Below are 22,797 nucleotides of genomic sequence, written 5' to 3' on the forward strand. Positions count from 1 at the left end.
TTCCTCTGCAGTATTTCCTAGCAACCTTTTCGGCGTCAATCATTTAGCAGTACAATAATGATTGTAAATAAGATTTAACCTGGATTTAGACCTAGATCTAGTCTATACTTAGTCAAGGATCGACAATAGAAAACAGTTTTAGCCATCGCAAATGTCTGAGGCTGAAGATTATCAGCCAACGGAAGAGGAAAATGGTATTGACAATTGAAATAAACCGCTAATTTACTAATTTAGTAATTATGAGTAACTTTACTTTTAGTATTTACTAACTAGTTTTAATTTTAACTCTTTCTCTCCTAACCGACGATACAAACGTTGATTCCATCAGAATGTGGTAAATAATTACGGATAGAAAGAGTCAAGTTTATTTGTGACTAGATCTAGACTAGACAAGTAGACTCTAGATTCTAAATCTATTCCTACATACATCTATATGATACTATATCTAGATTAGAATATTAGAGTAAATAATTATGATTAGATTCTAGATCATTGTACATTTAGAATAATAGATAGTTATAGAAAAATTAATAAACATAAACCCTAACAATAAAGAATAGTATGATCTTGAACTCTAGATTCTAGTTATCTAGATCTAGATTAGTGGAAATGCTCATCTTGATTACCTTTTTAATAATCAAGATCAAGTACATATTTAGGCTACAATCTATCAATATATATATGGACTTTGTCTTGGCGATAGAGCAGATCAATATCTTAAGTAGGCCTACATAATAGATCTAGATTAGAGTCTAGTTATTAATATTTTAAAATATATTGCTTATGTACCGATCTGATATATGTACACACACACAATATAATATATATAAAACCAATATTTACAAGATATATGAACATATTATATTTTGTAAAAAGTTTTTACATGTTTCGGATGTTCCTTCAGAGTTGAAGATAGTTTACTTCCTAGTCCAAACCTCCCGCAGGACGACGGGTGATGGGAGAGGGAAGGGTTTGAACCCGGGACCATCGATAAATCCGAACGACAGTCCAGCGCGCAAACCCCACGACCAGGCAGCCATCCATATTCATATTCAGGCCTCACATAATGTTAGAAGAAAAAAACTCGGTAAATGACTAGTTTACATTAAAATTTCCACTTTACTTTTCATACAGACCTCCTAAATTTTTTTTTCTGTGATTAATTTTAGCAGCTGAAAATGAAGGAGATAACCAAGATACTAATTTGAATAGCTCTGAGCCCTTTGATGACACTAAAGAGGAAGAAGGGGAAATAAATGAAGATGAAATAAATGTTGTACAAATTACTGATGGTATAAAAACATTATTGAATGTATTATTTTTATGTCGTATTTAATTTAAATAAAACGTGTGCCAATCACTTTCTTATACTGAAACCTTTTTTTTTCTTTGCTTATATTATTACAATAAAATATGAAGCTCTATAATTTCTTTCATATAGTTATTACATAGGTTACTTTCATTTCTAAAAGTTTGAAATAAATTGTTATCATTAACTTTTTTATAACAATTCTTCAGGTGGAGGTAACCCAGAAGATCAGATTGATAACAATACTAATCAATCAGGTCTTGATGATGACAGGCTAGAGGAAGAAGAGGATATTGAGAAAAGAGCTGAGGAGAACTTGGGAGAAGAGGCAGAAGATCAAGGTTAGTAAACAAGACAGAAAATATAATACTGTTTATTTTATAGATTCTGATTGATTGTTTTTCAAAACCATCATTCATTAAATAACATCAGGTCAGGTTCACATTGAACCATATCTTCATAACAGTCTAATTATTTTAAAAAATGAATAATAATATAAAATAATAATAACATTAATAAATCTATGTATCATGTGGTAATACAACAGTATTGGCAACACTTTTGATACATATGTTTTGTATTGGTGGAATAGGGTTGTGGTTATAGATAGCTTACAGTTCATAGATTCTGATATTCATCTGAAAATATTGAAACCTGCCTTTTTACCTACTTGAGTGGACCACTCTGAGGGCCATTTCTGAGTTTGTTTCCACACAAACTATTGTTGTAATCTTGTTGATTGATTTAACTAATTTTCATATCAGTACACCAAAAAAAGAAAATATTTTTTATTTTGTATATGAATTTTTTAAAATCATAATCTAGAGCACTAAAATTGTAAACACAATGTATACTTCTTTATCAGAAGTGAATGAAAATGATTTTGAAGAAATCAATGATGGGGATGCCCAATTTGATAATGCACCTGAAGAACAGCTAGATGAATTTCAAAGTGGGGAAGTTACTGAAGTACATAATGATTTAGATAATGATGATGAACTAATTGATCAGGCCCAAACAGATGAGGAAGGTAATTCAATCTTTATCTCTTTTTTTACTTTTCTAATCCAATAAAAAAAATTTTCAAAATTTAATTGCAAAACTAAAAATAAGTTATTTTCTATCTTGTCCATTTTCTTTTTTAATTAAGTGTGTGGTGTTTTAGTTTTGTTTTTTGAAAATGCACATTTGCTTTAAAGTTATTGTACAAAAAGAAACAGAAAAATGTTTGTGTTTGTTTAAAATGAAATTTAATTTACACTATTCTTGTCACTCTTTGGTCAGTATTTTATTTTGTTTTGTGTTTTGTTTAGCTTACTTTTAATTTGCTTGTACTTTCAATCCTATATAAGAAGCTAATGAAGAGCAGAATAATCTAGATCAAGATGAATACACTGAACTAAATAAAGAATCAACAGAAATGGTGGATAATTATCAAAATATTGATGAGAATATTGAGGGAAACACATTTGAAGATCATGATGAACTATACAATGAGACCATGGAAGAACATATTGATGGAGAAAAAACACCAGAGCTTGGCGGCGAAAATGATGATTATCTAGAAGCTGAAGAGGAAGATGAAGAAAAAAAAGAATTTGATAACAATTTTGATGATACAAACTTGCAAGCTCTGAGAGAATTTAGTGAGGCATTTGCTAACCAAATCTTAATTGCTGCTCAAAATGAAGGTTTGCACTGTACTTTTGCACAAATTTATTTCAACATTTCTTACTTGGTATTAATGTGCTTTGCCAGTGTAACAATAGACTATGCTATATATTAATATTTTACATTAGCTGTAGGCTAGCTAATTAGCTTGCATTTTTTATTAACAAGATTAATACTCAGTTATTATTTATATTTTATTTACATACTCTGACAAATTAAAAGCAGTCTACAAAAATGTTTTTTATTTTTTTGTTTAAATTAATCATATTTTTTAAAATATAAATTTAGAGGTTATATATGAACTAATTATAATAAAATACTAATTTTGTCTGACTCTTTACATATTTTTATATCAAGTCATTTTTGGTGTGTTTTTTTTATCTTCTGACTTTGATATGGATTTTGTGATAAATACTAAAGTCACTGATGTGTCACAAAGAATAGAATATTTTAGTAGAATATTATATTAATGATGTTTTTGAAAATATTCTGAAAATATCTGCCTGATTATGCGGTTTGCGGGCTGGACTGTTGTTCGGACTTAACAATCAACCTGGGTTCAAACCCTGCCCTCTCCCATCCCCTGTTGTCCTGCAGAAGGTTTGGACTAGGAAGTAAATTATCAACTCAGAAGGAACATGGAAAACATGTAAAACATTTTACAAACATATCTCATTTTATCACATCAGATTTTAGATAGACACTTAGCAGACTTAATGTTGTAATATTTTTTCTAGTGCAATAGTCATTCAATGACCTTAAATTCTACCATATGTGGACTTTTAAACCACATCAATTAATTCCAAACAGATAGAAATACAAAAATTAATAGTTTTCATTTACGCTTCTGCAGTTTTTTTTTAATGTGTCAGTGGCTGACTTTGACACATAACATGAACATATCTAAGAAACTTGTTGTATGGATGGCTGACAGGTCATGAAGTATGCACTTTGGAATGTCATCACTGTGAACCCAAGTTCAAACCACCTACTGCCATCCCCTGAAGAATATAAAAATATCATCATATATGGTCTTGACAGTTGCCTATATATTTAAGTCATTTTTTTCTAGGTTTAGACAATTTAGAAAACTTAGTAAGGTCTACATGATTTCTGTCATGAAATATTAGATGAAACTTTCAATTTAAATAAATAGGTTCTATAAATTGTCCTTCTTGTAGAGAATGGTGCATTGCAATTTCTCTCAAATTAAAAAAGTGATATCTGACAAAGATTTTGAGGATTTAGAAGTCAATAAATAAAAAATATATATGTGTGTGACAAAGATTTTGAGGATTCAACACTCAATTAATAAGAAATATATATGTGTGTGTGTTTTTATTTATATATATTTTTCAAGTTTCTTTGTATATTTTTTCTAAAAATCTCACTCTTATGTATTTTTGAAGCATATGCTTCAAATACATCAAATACTTTATTTATTTATTTATTCATCAAAGAATATAAAAAACATAGGTAAATGATACTGCAATTCAATTATATTCTTAGATTAAGAAATGTAGCAAACATTTTGAAAAAAAAAAGCTCTTACCTAAAACCTTTAGTTTTCTTATTTTTCTATTTCCCATAATATTTTATTTCCTCATTCTTGTATACACTTTGTGGGCCTATAATCTTTTTCTTACTTTTTTCTTGCTTTTTTTATTCATTACATTCCATAATTAGCTCTAAGACTATGTTTTTTAATCATATTTTTTTAGTTATGACAAATTAAAAAATACAAATAAAGAAATATCCAAATCATTTGGTTAATACCTTTTATTTAAAATATGATTTGATATGTTTTGAATTTTTTTCAATAACTTATCAACAGAACAAAGAGCAAGGGAAAGAGCTGAGTTAAATTATTCAGAATCTGAAAAGGTACATACTAATGATATTAATGTACTTTTGACATTTACGCAATGTTGTAAAGTCCATATCAAGCAGCTGAGTGTACTCTTGCTGTAGTTTTTTATTTTTGGTTTTATGTGACCAATTTTACTTCCTTCACTGGTCTCTGATATTCATTAAAGCTGAATGAAAATCACTGTCTCATATAAAGTTTGTTTTATAGCTTGCAAGTTAGGCATTACATATAACCTTGCCCACTCATCTCCATGCAACAGATTTACAAAATCATTATTTCAAAATAATTTGATTTCTTTAATGGAAGTCTGCACTACTGTGTCAATGGTTTTCATTTGATTTGCAGCACCCTTTTGTAAAACAATTATTGCTAGTACTATTTTTTTCCAACAATATTTTTCTAATATTTTTTAATATTGATAACATCTGTGTCCAATATTTTTGCCTTTTCGCAACTTAAGACTGAGTTTTTTAAGCTTTCATAATATTCATTTTTCTTTTAAGTCCAACTTTCTAACAGGATTTAACTATAGGCTAAAGTGCAAGATGTTAAAAATAGTTTCACATGGGTACAAATCTGATTATGAATTACTGTAAATAAGTTTTAAGACATTATACCCTTCCATTTTTTACATTTACTAAGACTTTTAATTTTATGTTTAAAACATTTTATAACAGGAAGATGTTGAAAATAAAGGTATCCAAAGTACACCTACAATTGACATCCAAGCAGAAGATTACAACACAGATCAACAGATTGAAATATCCCAAGAAGCTGAAGATCAAAGAACAGAGGCGGACAATGATCCTTCTACCACCAGTCTTTATGAAAAAGATGATAAAGTAAGAATCTAAGCTGCATTTGCCTATCATCATCATCATCACTCCTTTGAGTTTCTCATGGAACATAGGGCCTCGACAAAAACATGCCACTCTCCACAGTCTATTGCTAGTTTTTTTGATGGTTTCCCAGCTCTTCCCGGCCTTCTCTGCTTCTTCAAGTACACTGCGTCACCATGTTCTTTTTGGTTTCCTCTGCATCTTGTTCCCTGGGGGTTCCACTCTAAGGCCTGCCTAGCTCTGTTGCTGGTATCTTTTCTAAGGGTGTGACCAATCCATCTCCACTTCTTCTCTAAGATCTGCACTTCTATATTTTTCTGTCCACTCATCTCCCACAGTTTGGTGTTTTCTACTTTGTCATACCAGTATATTTTTAGGATATTTCTCAGGCATCTGTTGATGAAGGTCTGTATTTTTTTTTGTTGTGGCTTCAATTGTTCTCCATGTTTCAGAACCATACAGTAGGACAGCCTTGAAATTAGAGTTAAAGATTTACCTATAGACAACACAAACTATAGCTGGGCTCCCACTCTTTTGGTTACCCCCCCCCCTCCCCCAAAAAAAAATTTCTATGGATATTTTCAACTGAAAATTGTCTGATGTAAACAACATGGGTGTAGCAAGTGGGTGGATTAAATTTATAAGGATTCCTATATCTTCAATAGCCGAGGTCCTTATCAAGGAGGTTGTTAGATATGACTACTTGATGAAAAATAATACAGAACATTTTCTGTCATAAAATAATACATAAAAGCTTGATTTTGTAATATTATTTTTATGTATTTCACATTCCAGGAGTTGCCAGATATGAACAAAAATGCAAGTAAGTTGTTAATAAAAAAATTTTTACATTTTGAAATGAAAATACAATTTTAAAGAATGTTTTCTTATTTTAAAAAAAAATGTGTTTTACCTTTTTAGATTCACTTGGTAATTGGGTAAGTCAAAGCACTTTCTTTGTTAACCCATTACTTCCTAATTTACCATATCATCTTCATACTAAGATATGAGATTAAAAGCTGTGAAGAAAGTATTAGACTTAACTTCTTAGTCATAGAAAAGTGAATAGATGTAAATGCTGAATATATTTTTATCAGTTACTCTATTTGTATTGCTTTTTTAAAATCAGTTTTATAGAGAAAGTAGTTTCATGATAATAATCATTTTTATTTTGATTTTTACTTTTTTTTTTCTACTAAAATTTGTGTAATTAGGGAACCAACTCACCAAACAACTTTCCTTCTCCTGAGAGGTCATATTCTAGCATTGAAGGTCAAATGTCCACATCAGCTTTAGTAAGTAGAAGATATAAATTGAATCTTCAAAGTAAAGTAATTTTTTTAAACAATCCTTTTTTTTCTTTGACTCGTTTTTTTTTTATTTGAAAAACTACTTCATTTGAATGAAATTTGAAAAAAAATTTATAACTTCATGAGAAAGCATGCTCATTGTGCTCTGGTTTAGTCTCTTATGGGAAGGTTTCCATGCTGCCTTTAGGCACTCAGCTCGAGTTGAGATTTGAACTCGAGCCTACCATGAGTTACCTAGTGGATCATGCCACTAAGCGACAAATCTGTTTTTCAAAAGCCCTGGATAGAAATCTTGTGGTTGTACATAGTACAATCTTATTTCCATTCAAGTAAAGAGCAATCATCATTAACAGTTTTAAAATTAAAATAATAATTCTGGGTCCTCCTAGCTCCAAAAGTAAAGTTCCCCTTTCTGAGGTCAATGGTTTTATGAGGGTGTAATGTGGCTAGCACAATGACCAACCATCTTTACTTTACCTAATGTCAGATACCCTTTAGAGCTGGGTGGACTCAGAGGTGCCCAAAGATCCTGAAATTAAAAATCACCAGGATTCAAACCTGGGACCCCGGTTCAGAAGCCATGAAGCTCTTTACTGCTCAGTCAACTCCCCTCCTCCCAGCTCTAAAGGTCCCCAAAATTCTAATTTGAGATTCCTTATTTGGACTACTTTGTTTTTGTTTTTTTCATATTATACACTTTTTTACATGTTATATTATTATTATTCTACTCTAAATCCTAAATTACCATAAACCACATATTGTAATCCAATAAATACTAATTGCAAGCTTATACAAAGTTAACTCTTCTTGAATTCATTTTGAATATTCTTAGAACATTGTCTGGTCATTTGGATTGAATCGTAATGTACCTGTCCTGAATCTGAGCGATGGTGTTCGTCAGGCTATCATGTATTCCTGTGCACATGTTGGTATCATGTATGACTACAAAAACAACAAGCAACATATTTTGCAAGCTCATGTAAGTTTTGAAAGTGGCTATTAATATTCCAATTAAACCCCAAAGCCACATTATTTGGTCACAAAGTATTAGACTATAGGCTTGTATATATATATAATAATATTGTGCTATGTTGGTGTAGCTGCAAGCTTAATTCTGATACTAAGATACAATATTTTTCATTTCAGCTCAACCCAATAACATGTTCTGCTGTATCTCAAGATAAAAGATGGCTAGTAACAGGAGATGTTGGTCCTGATGCAATGGTGAACATTTGGGACACGTACACAGGGTATGACATACTGTTTGATATCATTTTAATAAAAACTGCCAACAGTATTGATTGATTTTTCAGACCATATAAAAAACCTCCTTTATTATTTAATTAAGAAATCTTTCTAGGAGTTATTATTGCTAGTAAAAAAAAAAATAAAGAAAAGGGGGAAAAAAATCTTCAAAAGCAGTACCCATGCAACTAAGTTAAACTTTTTTAGTCAGTCAAAGTCAAATATGAATGCAGTAATAATCTTTGTATTCACTATGTCTTCTATTTGAATAACCTGGCTTTGGCTTTTTTTTTTCTAAGTACAACTTTAACAAGATTGATAACAAAAACATTTAGCTATTCAAAATTATTTGTACTTGAAGTCCACTAAAACTCTTTAAAAGAACTCTTCAAAAGTTCATTGTGTTTCAAAAAAGGTGTAAAAAAAAACAATAAAAAAAAACAAAAAAAAAACAACGTTTATATCATTTATTAGCAAGAGCTTATGAATGTTGACTCTCAATGCAAGTCTGTGTCAATGTTGCAACTATAATTTGTTGAGTCTTAATTTGATTTAATATATTTTGGACAGGACTCCAATACAAACAATGTTTGATCCTAATCCAAAGGGAGGTGTAGTGGCAGTTGCTCTCACACCAGACTCAAGATATTTGGCTACACTTAGTGCATTACCAATACAGGTAGACAATTAGGATTTAGATCATTTATCCTTCTAATTATAATTTCTATTCTAAGAAGCTAGAACAGTTGTAACAGTGTCATAAAAATGTTCAGCTAGTCATTATTGTTTTTATCAATGCTGACATTTATGGATGTCAAACCTGGTTTCAGAATTGATCTATTAAAATTCAAATCCAGAAGATTATGAATTATGAGTTTACCTACGGGGTATCTCTAATGGAACTTGATACTGGTTAATGAAAGACAAAAATAGGTCAATTCTTACTCTACTTGATAAAGGGCTAATAAATCTTTTTATGCTCAATTTCATATCCTTTATGAAATATGATCTTTTTAATTTGCTTCTGGTGCAGTTTTTAGAGTACCTTTTTTCTCCCCACTTTTAAGATACGGTACAATATTCTTTTCAGTTTTTTTTAATATGTTTGTCACAATTCCTGTTTTTGACTTATCAAGACATTGATTTGCATTTTTGTGGGTAGTTTCCTTAAACTATATATTGTCATGTAGGTCTAATGTTAACATGAAAATTTTGTTAAAGATTTATAAAAATTGTTTTTATATTGACATTCTTCCATTTTTTATATGACAAAAGTTTTATAAGGTGTTGATATCCTTGTTGACTCAGCTTCAACTGTACCATAAATCTATTAAACAAATACAATTTAATGATGATATAAAACACTCTCATAATTGTGAATACAAGATATTACTTTATGTAATGACATATTTTGTTTACATTATTCTTGACATATTTAAGACCTTAGCCATCTGGGACTGGACAGTGGATGGTGATGTGCCTATCTGTTCAGCTGATCTTAAACCAGAATATGGACTTCAGAACTTCATTGCATTTGATTCAACAGATGTTCACCATTTAGTTACCAACAGTGAAAGTCAGGTGCTATTTTATAACTGGGTAAGATGTCATTCTGTTTTCAACTTCCTGCTAAACTTGAACAGTGTTTTAAAAACTTTTGGTAACATTTTGTGTTGACTTTGTTTTTAATAGGAAGACAGCTTAATTAAGTATTATGCACCACCACTTAGTGACAGTGATTTCAACAAACCTGTCGGTCGCTATAGCCAATCCATGTTTCAAATTGGAATAGCAAGGGCTTTAACCGCTACCTCTATTGGAAACTTGGTTGTTTGGGATAACAACAGACCCTTGTCAATGAGTAGGTTGTTTTTGTAGTTTGTTTTGTTGGGTTTTTTGATTAATTAAATATAGTTTGTTTTTTTTTATGTTGGGGAAACAACCATAAAACTTGTTTTGTTTTCATCAAAATTTTTGTTTTCATTTAAAGTGTACCTTAAACCAGAAATTGATGTGTGGACAGGACTACCTAGTAACTATTTAGTTTTTGAGAAAAAGTTGAAATTGTGTTGATGTATTCTGAATATTATGTTTATTTTATTGGTTTACATAATCAATTAATCAATTAATTGCATAACTATATTTGTTGAAGGTTTGACCACTTATTATTTATTTAAATAATAATTCTACAATTTTAATTTTCTTTCAATTGTTCAGAAAATTATTTTAATTCACTAAAACATAATCAGTAATTTATTTAGAATCTAGTTCTTATCTTATGAAATACAGATGTTATGTTACCGGTACTTTAAAAAAAAAGATGATTAAGTCCTACACTTGTTCCTTCTACTTGAAAACAAAATTACTTGTTCCTTGCACTTGAAAACAAATTACTTTGCAAATTAAAGTTGATGTTTTTTAATTTTATATTTCTAAAGTGATTTAATTTTAAGTAATCATAGTGTTGCTCATAGTCAAACATTAATCTGTTTTTAGTCATGGATGTCAACCAAAGTGCCGACAAAAAGCCTTTAAAGATTATCAAAGTTCATGACAAAGGAATCAATGTTCTAACAAATACTGACAAGTAAAGTATACATTTTTTTAAAAACAAAAACTAATGCAGATAAAGAAGTAGTAGTTGAGGAATTTTTACACAAACATCAATTAGCAATCAAGTCTTTAAAAAAAAAAGTGGTTGTTTAATATGCTTATATTTCTATTTTTATAGTTATATTGTAATTGGCGATACAGCAGGTCATATCAAGTTCTATGATCAGTGCCTGCGTCTCATTTATTGGTGAGTTATTTCAAACTTTTGTTTGATTAGAATAAATTTACTTTTTTTTTTTAACAGTAAACTAGTGATATTGTTAATATTGCAGGTATCAAGAATTTCATTCTGGTCCATGTACATCGATTTCTTTTGCCTATATGCCAGATTTTGTCACAGTGTAAGTGTAATCAACAATTTTGCCATGAACTTAAGCATTTTTTACTTATAAGTTTTTTTCATTGTTGTTTTTTTAAGCACAGTTGTTATGAGTCTGTATGTAAGCAATTTGTTTGAAATATAACATTTAAAGTAAAAACTTAATAATAGTTTGATTTTTCAAAATGTAACAGAGCTACAGAGGGCAGTAAATATCCTTCAGATGCCACAAAGCAAGCCAAACCTTTTGTGATTAGAGATTTCATTGTAGGAACCTCAATTGCAATTTACTGCAGTATCAACACAGATGGATCCAAAATCAAAGTCATCCATAGAGAGCATGATGCTGCAGTGCATGCTTTGGCTGCCCATCCAAAATTGTGAGTCAGATTTAGACATTTTTTGTTAGTGTGTTCATAAATAGAAAAGAAAAAGTAGAGTAGGCCTACCTCTTTTAGACATTGTGATCTATAGGGCAAATGATTTAATGATCACAAGGGTGTCATGTGGTCAACCAATGCCATGGCCAACTTCCTTTACTTTCCCCAACAAATGTCAAGTACCGATTACTAAACCGTGTCCTATAAATCCCAAAATTCCACCTAGATTCAAACACAATAACCCCTCAGTTCAGAAGCCAAGTGCTTTACCTCTTAGCCATCATGTTCCCTAATAATTAAAAGACATAGAAATGAAATAATTTAAACTTCACTTTCAGCAAGACATAAGTCTAATGTGGCAATGTAAATGCAATAAGAGAACACTAATTCTTGTTTTGTTTATTTGGCTGTATGGTTTGGTAGTTATGTGTACTTTTAAAGGTCAAAGTTGTTTATTTTCTGTACCTATATTAGTAACTTGGGAATGATTTATAAATATTGTTCTATTCATTCATAGACCCATTCTGGCTATCGGCAGTTACTCTGGTTTACTGAAACTCTGGAACTATAGAACAAAGTAAGAGCATTTTTTTACATTGAACCTTTGTTTTTAATAGTACCAGTAAATAAAGCATTCTGTTACTATACTATTCCTTTCATTGAAACCTTTACATGATTTCTTACTTTCAAGAGAAGTCGTGGCTTCAAAGATATTTGAAAAATGTCACATTCAGTGCTGTGCTTTTGACCCAAAAGGATTTTATATAGGTAGTGTAATATTTATTCAAATGTTAAACTATTATGTACAATTTGATTTAATTTTAATCTAAGATTAGAGTATATATCTACTTTAGAAAAATAGGTGATTAAAAAAAAAAAGTAAAGTACCCCTTTCAGACCTTGCGATCCAAGGAGCAGATGATGTGTTAAGGTCATCTGTTTCTATGTTAACTTGCTCTACACTGTAATTGACCACATTGTTTAAATCTATTCAATAGCTTTAGGCTTAACAAATGGAATAGTTCATCTTGTGGACGCAGTTGCTTTGTTGGAACAACTTAAAGAACCTTTCAGATATGCCAAAGATACAATTACACACATCACTTTCAGCCATAATTCACAATATTTGGCAACAGCAGTAAGTCTACACTAATAATTAATAGGCTACTTTTTTAACCATTTTTTTGACAGTAGGTCTGTTTGTAATAATCAACTACCCAGTACTTAAACTTTCTTAAAGAATTGAAATAGTCATTCCAAAGAGTCTATGCAGTAAAATTCTAAAACTGGATGAAATATTTTGTATAGATGTATTCAATTTGTTTTCACAATATTGCCAAAGTTTTTTGTTTTCTTTTGTTTAGGATGCTGGCTTTACAATAACTGTTTATAAAAGACAGCGTAAAGAAGGACGTAGTCCATATATATGGCATGGCCGGTATAGGTCTCATTATAAACCTATCAAGGATTTACTTTTTGAAATTCATCTGGATACAAACCAGCCTAAACTCTTGTCTTTAGGAGAAGACAGAATGCTTGTAATTATATTTTTATGTTTAGATGTAGATACCATAAAGTTATTAAATCATTAGACTCTTTACTGATAAACCTTTTAATCAAGCTATAAGTAAAGTTACAAGTAAAGTTTATGAAAGTTTTAAAAAAATAGTAACAGTGAGTGCCTCTGAGTTCACCAAGCTCTAATGGGTTAGTTAGGGAAAAGTAAAGGTGGTAGGTCATTGTGCTGGCCAAATTAAGTATAGAATAGGCCTACAGGTTAGATTTTTTTTTCTTAAATCTATTATATACACTGTACTTTCAGATTGAGTATGATCTAAATATTCACGGCAAAGCCAATAAGTTGATGCCTATTGCCTTTGACAGAATAGAGCAGGCTGCCATCCCACAGTGCATGACTAAATACCCACCAATTACAAAAGAGAATTTCTTCCTAACTGCAAATGATCAGGTACAACAAGTTTGGTTTTAGTTTGGTCATTTTTTTTGTTAACTCTAATAATTTGGCCATTTTAGTTTGCAAGACATTGTTGTAGGCATACAAAATCTCAACTTTGTTAGTTTCTTGGTTAGTATGCACTTTTTTATTCTTTCATCTCTTCTACAGTACAAATTGAAATGTTATAACAGCACAACAAAGATGTGCAGAAAAACTGTCTTGGGACCAACATATGGCTCTCCTATAAGAAAGTTAGTGGCACAATATAATTACTTTAAGCAATTTTTTTACCTTATGTACCAGTATTTGTATCTTGGTCAAATGCCGATTCACATTGAATACCACATTAATTTAGCAAAAAGCATTGCAAAAAGTATGTCTATCAGTATCTTAATATGAAAACAATATTTTAAACTATAATCAAACAATTGAATCTATCAGAATGATGGTTGTTCCTACTGACAAGGATGAGAGTAGAAATAGATTTTTGGCTTACATCACTGATGATAAAGTTGGACTCCATTTTCTGCCAGCCACTGGCAATCCACATTTGGCAATGGCTTTGATTGCGCATCCTAGTGGTGTAAGTAAAATTATTGAAAATAGATTTGCTAAAAATAGATATGATAGCTGGCAAGGACAATATAGCTGTAAGGAAAGTGCTTGACTACTGAACATTAAATTCTTTTCTGATCTAGATTATGATTATATTTTGAGAAATTCATAAAAAGATTTTTTGAGTTGACCCAAATTTTTAAAATTTCATATCAGTGATTCACACATCTTTGTAAACCATAAGCCACAGTTTTGGGTAAACTTTACATCTCTTGCCATTTAGTTATCTTCGTTATCTAAAATATATGTATTTTATGTATATGTTAAATCATAATTAAACATATTACATATGTATATATAAAGGTGTCCAACCTGACTTGTAGTTTTGATGGTGCTTACCTGTTTACTGCTGGAGGACCAGACTTTGCTGTTCATATGTGGGAAATCAATATTGCGTAAGTTGACCTTTCATTTTAGTTTCAGTAAACAAGAAAAAAAAATCCTTTTAAAACTATATATAAATGTAAGAGATGGTGGCCTGAAGCCTGCTGTGTATTGTTTTTCTCTAAAAGCATTTTCTTATAGGAATAAATAATATTACCATTATATTAAACATATAATAACATTATTAAAACAGATGTCTTAGTCCAGAAATTGTGGACAGTTTTAAAATTTTCCATTTTTTGTCTAAGAAGACAGCTGTGACCTACTACACTAGTCACATGTATCAATGTCTGGTCTGCAAGACGTTGATTTATTATATTCTCTCATTGGTTTTACTCTGCATCTTACTACATATGGGTTTCAAAAATGTGATTTTTGTAAGACTTCATAAAGTAATTACAATTACGTATTCATTGGTAAAACAAATATAAAATCAAGAAATTACAAATAATCAAGTAATTACTTACAAATCATCAAGTAATTACTTACAAATAATGTTATGCAAAATTGCATTATTTTTAGATTATAGCAGTTAAATTTTTGATAAAAATCATTGATACAAACCAGAATGAATAAAATTCATTTTTTATTTTTCCTGATAAAACAAATGATTGTCATTTTAAACCATCTCTACTTTCAAAATGTCTAAACATAAGGAAATACTGTTTTTTTTATTAATTGAAATTCAATCAAAAATTCAAATCCACTGATTTTTTTTTAACTTAAAAGCAGTAATCAGTACAATGTTCTTTCACAAGTCCATCATCAAAAATAAGTTACAAAAATATTTTTAAATACCAAAAGGAAATTTGTACCATGAAAATATAAGAATAGTCTAACAGTGCTGATTTTTTTATCAATAAAATGATAAGATGTTGTCCTAAGTTTCTGAAACTTGTATTGGCAGAGCTTTAAGTGCACAGGCCAAATTGGGAGGTGAAGATTTAGTTCCTTTCTATGGCCTTTTGGAAGGAGGACGAGATGGAGAACTATTTGCAGAACTGGAAGAGTTGTTTTATTATGCTCAACTGAGACAGTGAGTAGCATCCCCTTAAAACAAGTTTGATTCGTACCGTATCAATAGCTTCTTATAATATAAATTAGCATGAACACTTTCAGTAATTGATGTTTCAATTGGCAGCCAAGGTATCAATTCTTTGGAAACAAGGCAAATCAGTAACAGAGTACCCCTCACTGAAGTGCCCTACATTATGAGAGCTATGGGATTTTACCCATCAGAACAGGAAGTAGGTCCTTTTCATGTCATTTTTGTTTTTGTGGTAATTATAGTGTAACAGGGTTGTTTATTTTCTGCCTGGTCCAGCCTGTCAGAAGGTCATTCCGTTGTATGTTGATAGTACTATCAGTCATGTCATGTTTACAGTGATCTTGATGAATAAAGCAAAGTATTTGGTAATTAGAGTAGGGTTCTTTTATTACAACAGAGGGTTACACAATTCTATTACAAGAATAGTTATGGTTGCTATGCACTTCTTGTGACCCATTTTTTAAATGTTCTTTATTATTGCTAAACAAAAAAAATTATGAACAATTATTTCTTTGTTTTGTTAACAATTCCATTATATATAATACAATAATAAATAATATATATATCTGGTTGATAATGACAATTTACACCCATTTAGGTCCTTTATGGTCTTTAAATTTGTCATGTATTTAATTAATTCATTGCAATGAAATAATGCTGGCAGCCAACAGTATATGATGTCTATTACTCATTAGAGTCACACAATCAAATAGATCTGTATCTCTACATTTTGCATTAAAATAATTGTGTGTTATCTTTGACAGATTGAAGACATGTTGAATGAAATTAAGTATGATGAATATGTTAACTTAGGACACTACCAGGAGGATATTGACCTTGGAGGTTTTATTAAACGTAAGTCTTATAGCCTAATACATTTCAGAATTGACTTTTCTTTTTCTTACTGTACTTATTCTTTCACACTAAGTGTCTGTAATGCTATTCCAGCTAATATTAATGAAAACATCCTCAATGGCTTACCAGAGAGAAAAAATTCTCTAAAATAAAAATTCAGAACAAAATAAATTTTAACAGAAAATGCTCAAAGAAAAAGTTAAGATAGCGTACAGCATTGAAGGCTTCTTATTTTGTATCATGTTTCTCTTGTTCCCAGTCTATGTGAACCACAGACCTGCTTTTGGTTTATCTGCTGAGAAACTACTGTGGGCCTTCGAAACACTGGCAGAAAATGTTGAGCCTGATAAAGGTGGAGTCATTGAAAGAGGAGATTTTCTCAACCTGTTGACTAATAAAGGTAAGCTTGGCAGGTGGCACACATTTATAACCATCATAAAATTTCTAAAATTGCTTTTGTCTAGTGCATCTTTCACACTATAACATACTCAGTGCATATGGTTCTAAATGTGGGGGATCTAGGAGATCTAGGTTCTGTACTGCATGTAGGTGTTCAGGATTCAAATTTGAGCCCCCAGGTTAAGCAGCCACACATCCCATTTTACAAATTACTTTGACAATGTACACAATTTACCTTACAAAATTTGGTTCTATATTTTTCAAACAACTAGAATTTGTACTTGGAGTAGAAGCTTTAGTATATTTAAAGAAAGTACTAGATCTAGTTGCAATGTAAATAATGAACTCACATTACAGTAACAATTTTTATACATTAGCAAGCCTTCTCATGACTTACAATGTTTTTTTATGCACAATAAATGATTCTGATTACTGGAGGGCTAAATTAAAATGTATAAATAGAATCAGTCAAGTGAAGAAATGTAAACTTTTTAATTATAGGTGAGCACATGACAGAAGAGGAATTAACAGAGCACCTGACAACACTTCTGGGGTTTAACAGAGAGGGGGGCTCCTGTGAGGAGGAGCCATTGGAGTCTGATGCAGCAGGTGCTTTCATAGCAGACACTCTCCCATTTGATATCAATGCTGAAATTTTAATCAATGAAATACTTGGATTCTCCATGACAGTTGACCCACCAGCCAAAGTGGACACAAAAGATGTAGTTAAATTTTGATGGGACAGCCAGTATTTTATTGTTTGCACTTTCTTTTTTTTTTTTTCAGACATTTTAAAAGCTATTCAGTTATGGCAAGATCATGGAGCCAAACATTTTATTTGAACATAGATTTATATTATTTATAAATCAAAATTTAAAACATTTGAGTGAATGAATGTTTGTATAGATATGGATTAATCTTTTTCATGCTGGCATAAATTTTAATACAGTATCTATGAATTGTACAAAGAAATGAACTTTCAAAAAACCTTGATCAAAATTTAAAACCAATTTAACATATTATATATAATTGTTGAATGAAATTTTAGTATTACTTTGTATGCTCAAGTTATTCTGAATGAATTTTAAAGTGAACTGATCATGCTAAACAGTGTAATGAACATGATCTTCAGCTATATTTTGTTTTATTGCTAGTTGATAAACAAAGTTTTTGTATAACTTAATTGTATTCATTATAAATCAACATTACTGCATAGAGTTGTCTTTCATAGCAAACAATGTGTTTTGGTAAAATGAAATTTTGTGATACAAGTAGATTTTAAGGCTACAACAAATGACTTCAATATATGTAAATAAAATAATGAAACAAAGAAAATAAACGTGAATAAACATTTATTTGTTTCTATAATACAAAATTCCCAGCTAAAGTTAATCCATTAATCTTCACAAAGTTCAGTGGAATAGTGTCTTTTTTAATCTTTTTTGCATAACTTGATATTATCTGTTAAGAAATATTGATAACTATGTTAGATTATTAAAAAAGAAGATAATTGACAATTTCATAGATGAGTACATGTCTAGTGGTAGGCAGAAATGTTAATGAAGAATAAAATGGTGCAAGAACCAAGTCTACTTACATCACTTGTTGTTGTCTCTAAAATTGAAGATAAATCTTGTTCAGCCACCTTCCTTTTCTGGGCCTTCTGGGATATGCTTGGATCATAATGATGTTCCAGTGTCTAAATAAAGAAACATTCAGTTAGTATTAGTAATAATGAAAGTATGCAGCAGTAATTTTAAACCTCAAGTGAGCTTTAAAACATTTGTTAGTGCATTTATAATTACATCTAGGGTATAAGTGATTTACTTTCAATTTTAAAAGTATTAAAACAAAACTAAATTTAGTAACTAAAGTGCTGACTTTGATTTGATTATGAAAAGTTCAAAACCCAATTACAATGTTGAGAAGATAATAAGACAAATCAGACATCAGGTGTGCAAGTTACAGAAGATTTTGAACTAGAATTGAAAGAAAAAAAGCATTTTTTTTTATTTTTAAGCTTAACTTGGGAGTATCTTAAAAGTCCTATTAACAAGTTATCCTGACACAACTGGCAAATATTTTTTGCCTCAGAACCAGGCAAAACAGAAAGCAACAGTACATAGTCTGGAAAATGAAAATTGGGGCTAGTGAAATTTGCATTTGTGGAAGTTCACCAGAGAAATCTGATCATACAAGACACTGGTCCCAAAACACTGCTATAGAAGAAAAGCTATGGAGAGCGACCTGATCAGGAAACAATAACACTGTTCATTTCAGCTATAGTAGACTAGCCATTTGAACCCTCCAATATAATAATGAGAATGCAGAAGAAGTAGAATCTTAAAGACACACTGTGCTCAAGACACACTGCAGACTAATAGAGATAAAAAAGTGCAACTTTTGACTAAAGATTTCAAAGCATACCTGCAACTCCCAGAGACAACTGTCTAAAGCTTTACAACTAGCTGGCTCCTTCTCATCTGGTATATATGGATCACTGGTTAGTTCTGTAGATAAGAGGCAATAGAAAACACTTTTATTACAAGAGGAACAATAGTGATATGAGATAATGGACCTGGTTTAATTTATGGACTGAATTATTTTGATTTGAGCATATGTGTATTAGAGATGTTCATCTATGACAAAATAAACTATAAAATAGCAAAAACATTTTGGTGTTTCCATTGCAGAGATCAAAGAAAGTGTTGATAAGTTTTGAGCACTTTTCTAAAATCAAATTTTCTAAACTCCTTTAGTATCTTGATTTTTTTTTTACCTAAGTTCAATTTAGCGTCCTTGACATAGTTGAGCTTAAAACGAAAATCCACAATAATTTAAAATTGTTTGAATTCTCACTGTAAGTAGAAGTTTTAAAAATAAGCCACTGTGAACATAGTAAAATATTTAAACAAATAACATTACCACTTGGCAAGTCAGTTCTACCAATCATGACCTCTAAAGATGGATGTCTAGCAATTAAGTTAAAAATAAATGGAATAGCAATGTGTACAGCAGAGGCAGGTGCATGTAGACTTAATCTGGACAGACGTTTGGCAAAAGCAGCAACCAAATAAGATGGAAGGTGACTGGAAAAAGAAATACAAAATTATTGAATTATTATGTTTTAAACAAATATTTTATATAAGGTATATAACATCTGTGTACTTAGAACTTACGTGGAGGAAAGGAAAGTATCTGCCAAATGAAAGAATCTTGCCCTATATTTGGCACTAAAAATCTGAGGTCTAAACATTGAGTAGAGCTTGGCATAAAAATCTGGGTAATCTCTGTAAGAAACCAATCAGTGAATTCTATAATTTTTGTAATAACAGAAGCATTATTTCCATTAGGTTAATAAAACACAAATTACAGCTTAACTTGGTCAGTGCTTAAAATACCTTTAATGGAAACATGGATAATGAAATCGCCAAAGCCAGTGCATCATATGGCAGACTAGCTAAAATTGTGTGGAATAGACAAGGCAATACCACAAGTACTAAGCTAAGGGGTCTATCTAGCTGTTATCCTTCCCAGGTTGCTATATGCGCCAGAAATGTGGACAGTATACAGAAGATCTGCAAAAAAACTGAACCACTTCTATATGATCTGCCTCAGAAAAACACTGAATTTTAAAAATACCTGACACTGAAGTCCTCAGAAGAGTGGGGCTACAAGCATCCACACAATCCTGATGCAGTCTCAGTTGCAATGGGCAGGCCACTCCTGCATAATGAAAGACCCCTGCATCACTAAAGGCTTATTTATGGTCTATTAAAGAAAGGGAAGGAGCATGGTGGCTGAGTGGTAAAGTGCTTGGCTTCCGAACCAGAGGTTCTGGGTTTGAATCTTGGTGAAGACTGGAATTTTTAATTTCGGGATCTTTGGGCGCCTCTGAGTCCACCAAGCTCTAATGGGTACCTGACATTAGTTGGGGAAAAGTAAAGGCAGTTGGTCGTTGTGCTGTCCACATGACACCCTTTTTAACTGTGGGCCACAGAAACAGATGATCTTTACATCATCTGCCCCACAAGGTTTGAAAGGGAAACTTTTTTTTTTTTTAAAGAAATGAAGTGATCACAAAGTGGACAAAGAAAACGTTTCAGAGACACCCCCAAAGTATTCAACACTGACCCTGCCAAACACATGGGAGAAGAAAGCACATAATAGAGCATTAATGAGTTACGCTGTAAACACTGGCGCAAAAAATGCAGAGAACAAGAAAACAGTGCTGGCAAAAAGAAAGTGTCAGAGAAAAATATCCAAGCAACTGACACAAGCTCCAGCTGAAATAGAACTCCCAGTGTGCAGCTGAATGAATATTCTGGGCTTATATAGATCTCACCAGCCACATGAAGAGGCAGAGAAACACAGTACAAACCCCTCAGCCCCCTGGATGAGGAAAGTGGTCACCATCAGATTATAATGGAAGAACTATATATATCTATATATATCTATATATATCTATATATATATATATATATATATATATACACAACTTTTTAATGATGACCATATTTCACCTCATTACAATTATTTAACCAATATGTCTATAAATTTGGAGAATTTTTTTAGATAAAAGTGTGCAGCAAAAGATTTCAAGGCGTATGGACAATAAATAAATACTATTAAACATTGGCAGGAGTAAGAGAACTGATGAGGGTCCAAGGAATATTTTTTTTTAAACAGACAGCATGATGTTAAGCTTTCCCCCAGGAGTCCACTTACTCTAACCTAGCTTCAAAACCCCCTTCCCACTTGAGTATCTCATAATATAAATTCAAATTATCTAAAATCTGCATGAAGCTACAACATTTAAAGATAAGAAAGTTTGATTGACAAAATATAATTTGCAAAAGAATATTATAGGTAAAAAAGTTACAACTGAACAAATTAAAGTACAGAGTCTGATACTGAATCATGAAGGGGGGGGGGGGGGGGTTAAAAAATGTAAACAAGTTTAAACCCACAAAAAGAAATACAGATTCAAATGATTGTTCAAGGTGGTTTTATGCTTATCTAGTTATGAGAAAAGCCATGACTCACAAGTTGTATTTGTGCATGAGAATAAACAGCCCATGTAGACTCATCAAACTGATGGCACCACCTAAAGTTAAAAAAAACAACACAATTCAACAATGTGTTTCAACAAAATGTTTGCTAACAAAAAAGACAAGAAGACATTAGAATTATCATTATATTTTCTTTACTAATAAGAATTGATGGCTAAATCTTTTAGTAATCATAATTATGTAAAGTAAATTAAAAATCTGACCTATGTTGAAAGACTCTGAGAGAAAGTCAGTAAGCCTCAATGGGGAAGACATTTTTTCCATAACAACAGATATTCCAGTCAGTATATCTTTATACAAATTAGCTGACATCTAAAAGATTGATCAATATCAAATATTAATTTGAAATCATGTTAAGTTTTAAATTTTAAACATATAAACATTTTACTTCTGTTTTATTGTTTTAAACTTTGTTAAAATTTTTCACTTAAGCACTATTATCATTTCAAACTTTCTAAAGTTGTCAGAAAGTTCTTTGAAGTCCTCATGATTAAAATTATTATAACCTTATAATGGATTCATAATGTCAATGAGCTTGCTTTTACACTAATTTTGTTTTGTTTCTTAAGATAAAAAAGTTATTCTACCTTTTGCTTTAGAAAATCACAAATAACACTTGTCAGTTGACGTCTGCACTTGTCATCTTTAGAAATAAGACATTAGAATGTCAATACAGATATTTTTAAACATAATAAATAATATAATGAAACCTAATAATTAGCCCTTGTTATTTACCCCCCCCCCCCCCCAATCATTCATTTTAGACAGACCCAATAGTTTCATTAATCAAGTTAGGACAACATTTCATTACGGCAGCGTTCAGCAGGAAAACCATCCACTATTTTGACCCGGAAAAGACTGATATAACACTATATGGATGGAAGAAGACATAAACTCTTAAATAATTATTA

The 22,797-nt window shown here is 31.0% G+C and overlaps 2 protein-coding genes across 6 annotated transcripts in view; one reads left to right on the forward strand and one right to left on the reverse strand.

Moving 5' to 3' along the window:
* On the forward strand, window positions 1-18,408 carry LOC106057938 (cilia- and flagella-associated protein 251-like). 5 transcript variants are annotated; one of them, XM_056005248.1, is made up of 33 exons: window positions 1-194; window positions 1,170-1,292; window positions 1,519-1,650; window positions 2,175-2,339; window positions 2,665-3,000; window positions 4,815-4,864; window positions 5,528-5,692; window positions 6,485-6,512; window positions 6,611-6,627; window positions 6,904-6,984; window positions 7,832-7,978; window positions 8,146-8,249; window positions 8,815-8,923; window positions 9,685-9,843; window positions 9,937-10,105; window positions 10,235-10,276; window positions 10,741-10,831; window positions 10,976-11,044; window positions 11,130-11,198; window positions 11,371-11,556; window positions 12,074-12,133; window positions 12,248-12,324; window positions 12,555-12,694; window positions 12,921-13,094; window positions 13,379-13,525; window positions 13,682-13,764; window positions 13,955-14,096; window positions 14,432-14,523; window positions 15,420-15,548; window positions 15,654-15,759; window positions 16,325-16,415; window positions 16,675-16,815; window positions 17,316-18,408. In XM_056005248.1, exons 1-33 carry the CDS (start codon window positions 152-154, stop codon window positions 17,549-17,551), a joined length of 3,903 nt encoding a protein of 1,300 aa, XP_055861223.1. In that variant the 5' UTR covers window positions 1-151; the 3' UTR covers window positions 17,552-18,408. The 5 variants fall into 5 exon arrangements, with proteins under 5 accessions (XP_055861223.1, XP_055861224.1, XP_055861222.1 ...); XM_056005249.1 differs by having other exon boundaries at window positions 1,173-1,292; window positions 2,662-3,000; XM_056005247.1 differs by having other exon boundaries at window positions 2-194; window positions 2,662-3,000.
* Window positions 18,150-22,797, reverse strand: part of LOC106074486 (nucleolar complex protein 4 homolog) — a 20,794-nt gene continuing 16,146 nt past the window's right edge. The window contains exons 7-14 of the mRNA XM_013235271.2: window positions 22,474-22,529; window positions 22,090-22,198; window positions 21,861-21,921; window positions 19,994-20,104; window positions 19,740-19,903; window positions 19,242-19,324; window positions 18,412-18,513; window positions 18,150-18,275 (exon numbers count right to left, since the gene is read on the reverse strand). Coding sequence (XP_013090725.2) covers window positions 18,177-18,275; window positions 18,412-18,513; window positions 19,242-19,324; window positions 19,740-19,903; window positions 19,994-20,104; window positions 21,861-21,921; window positions 22,090-22,198; window positions 22,474-22,529 — 785 coding nt within the window. The 3' untranslated portion in view covers window positions 18,150-18,176. The remainder of the gene's footprint in view (window positions 18,276-18,411; window positions 18,514-19,241; window positions 19,325-19,739; window positions 19,904-19,993; window positions 20,105-21,860; window positions 21,922-22,089; window positions 22,199-22,473; window positions 22,530-22,797) is intronic.

Source organism: Biomphalaria glabrata, chromosome 12 (assembly GCF_947242115.1).
Source record: "Biomphalaria glabrata chromosome 12, xgBioGlab47.1, whole genome shotgun sequence".
Taxonomy (NCBI): domain Eukaryota; kingdom Metazoa; phylum Mollusca; class Gastropoda; family Planorbidae; genus Biomphalaria; species Biomphalaria glabrata.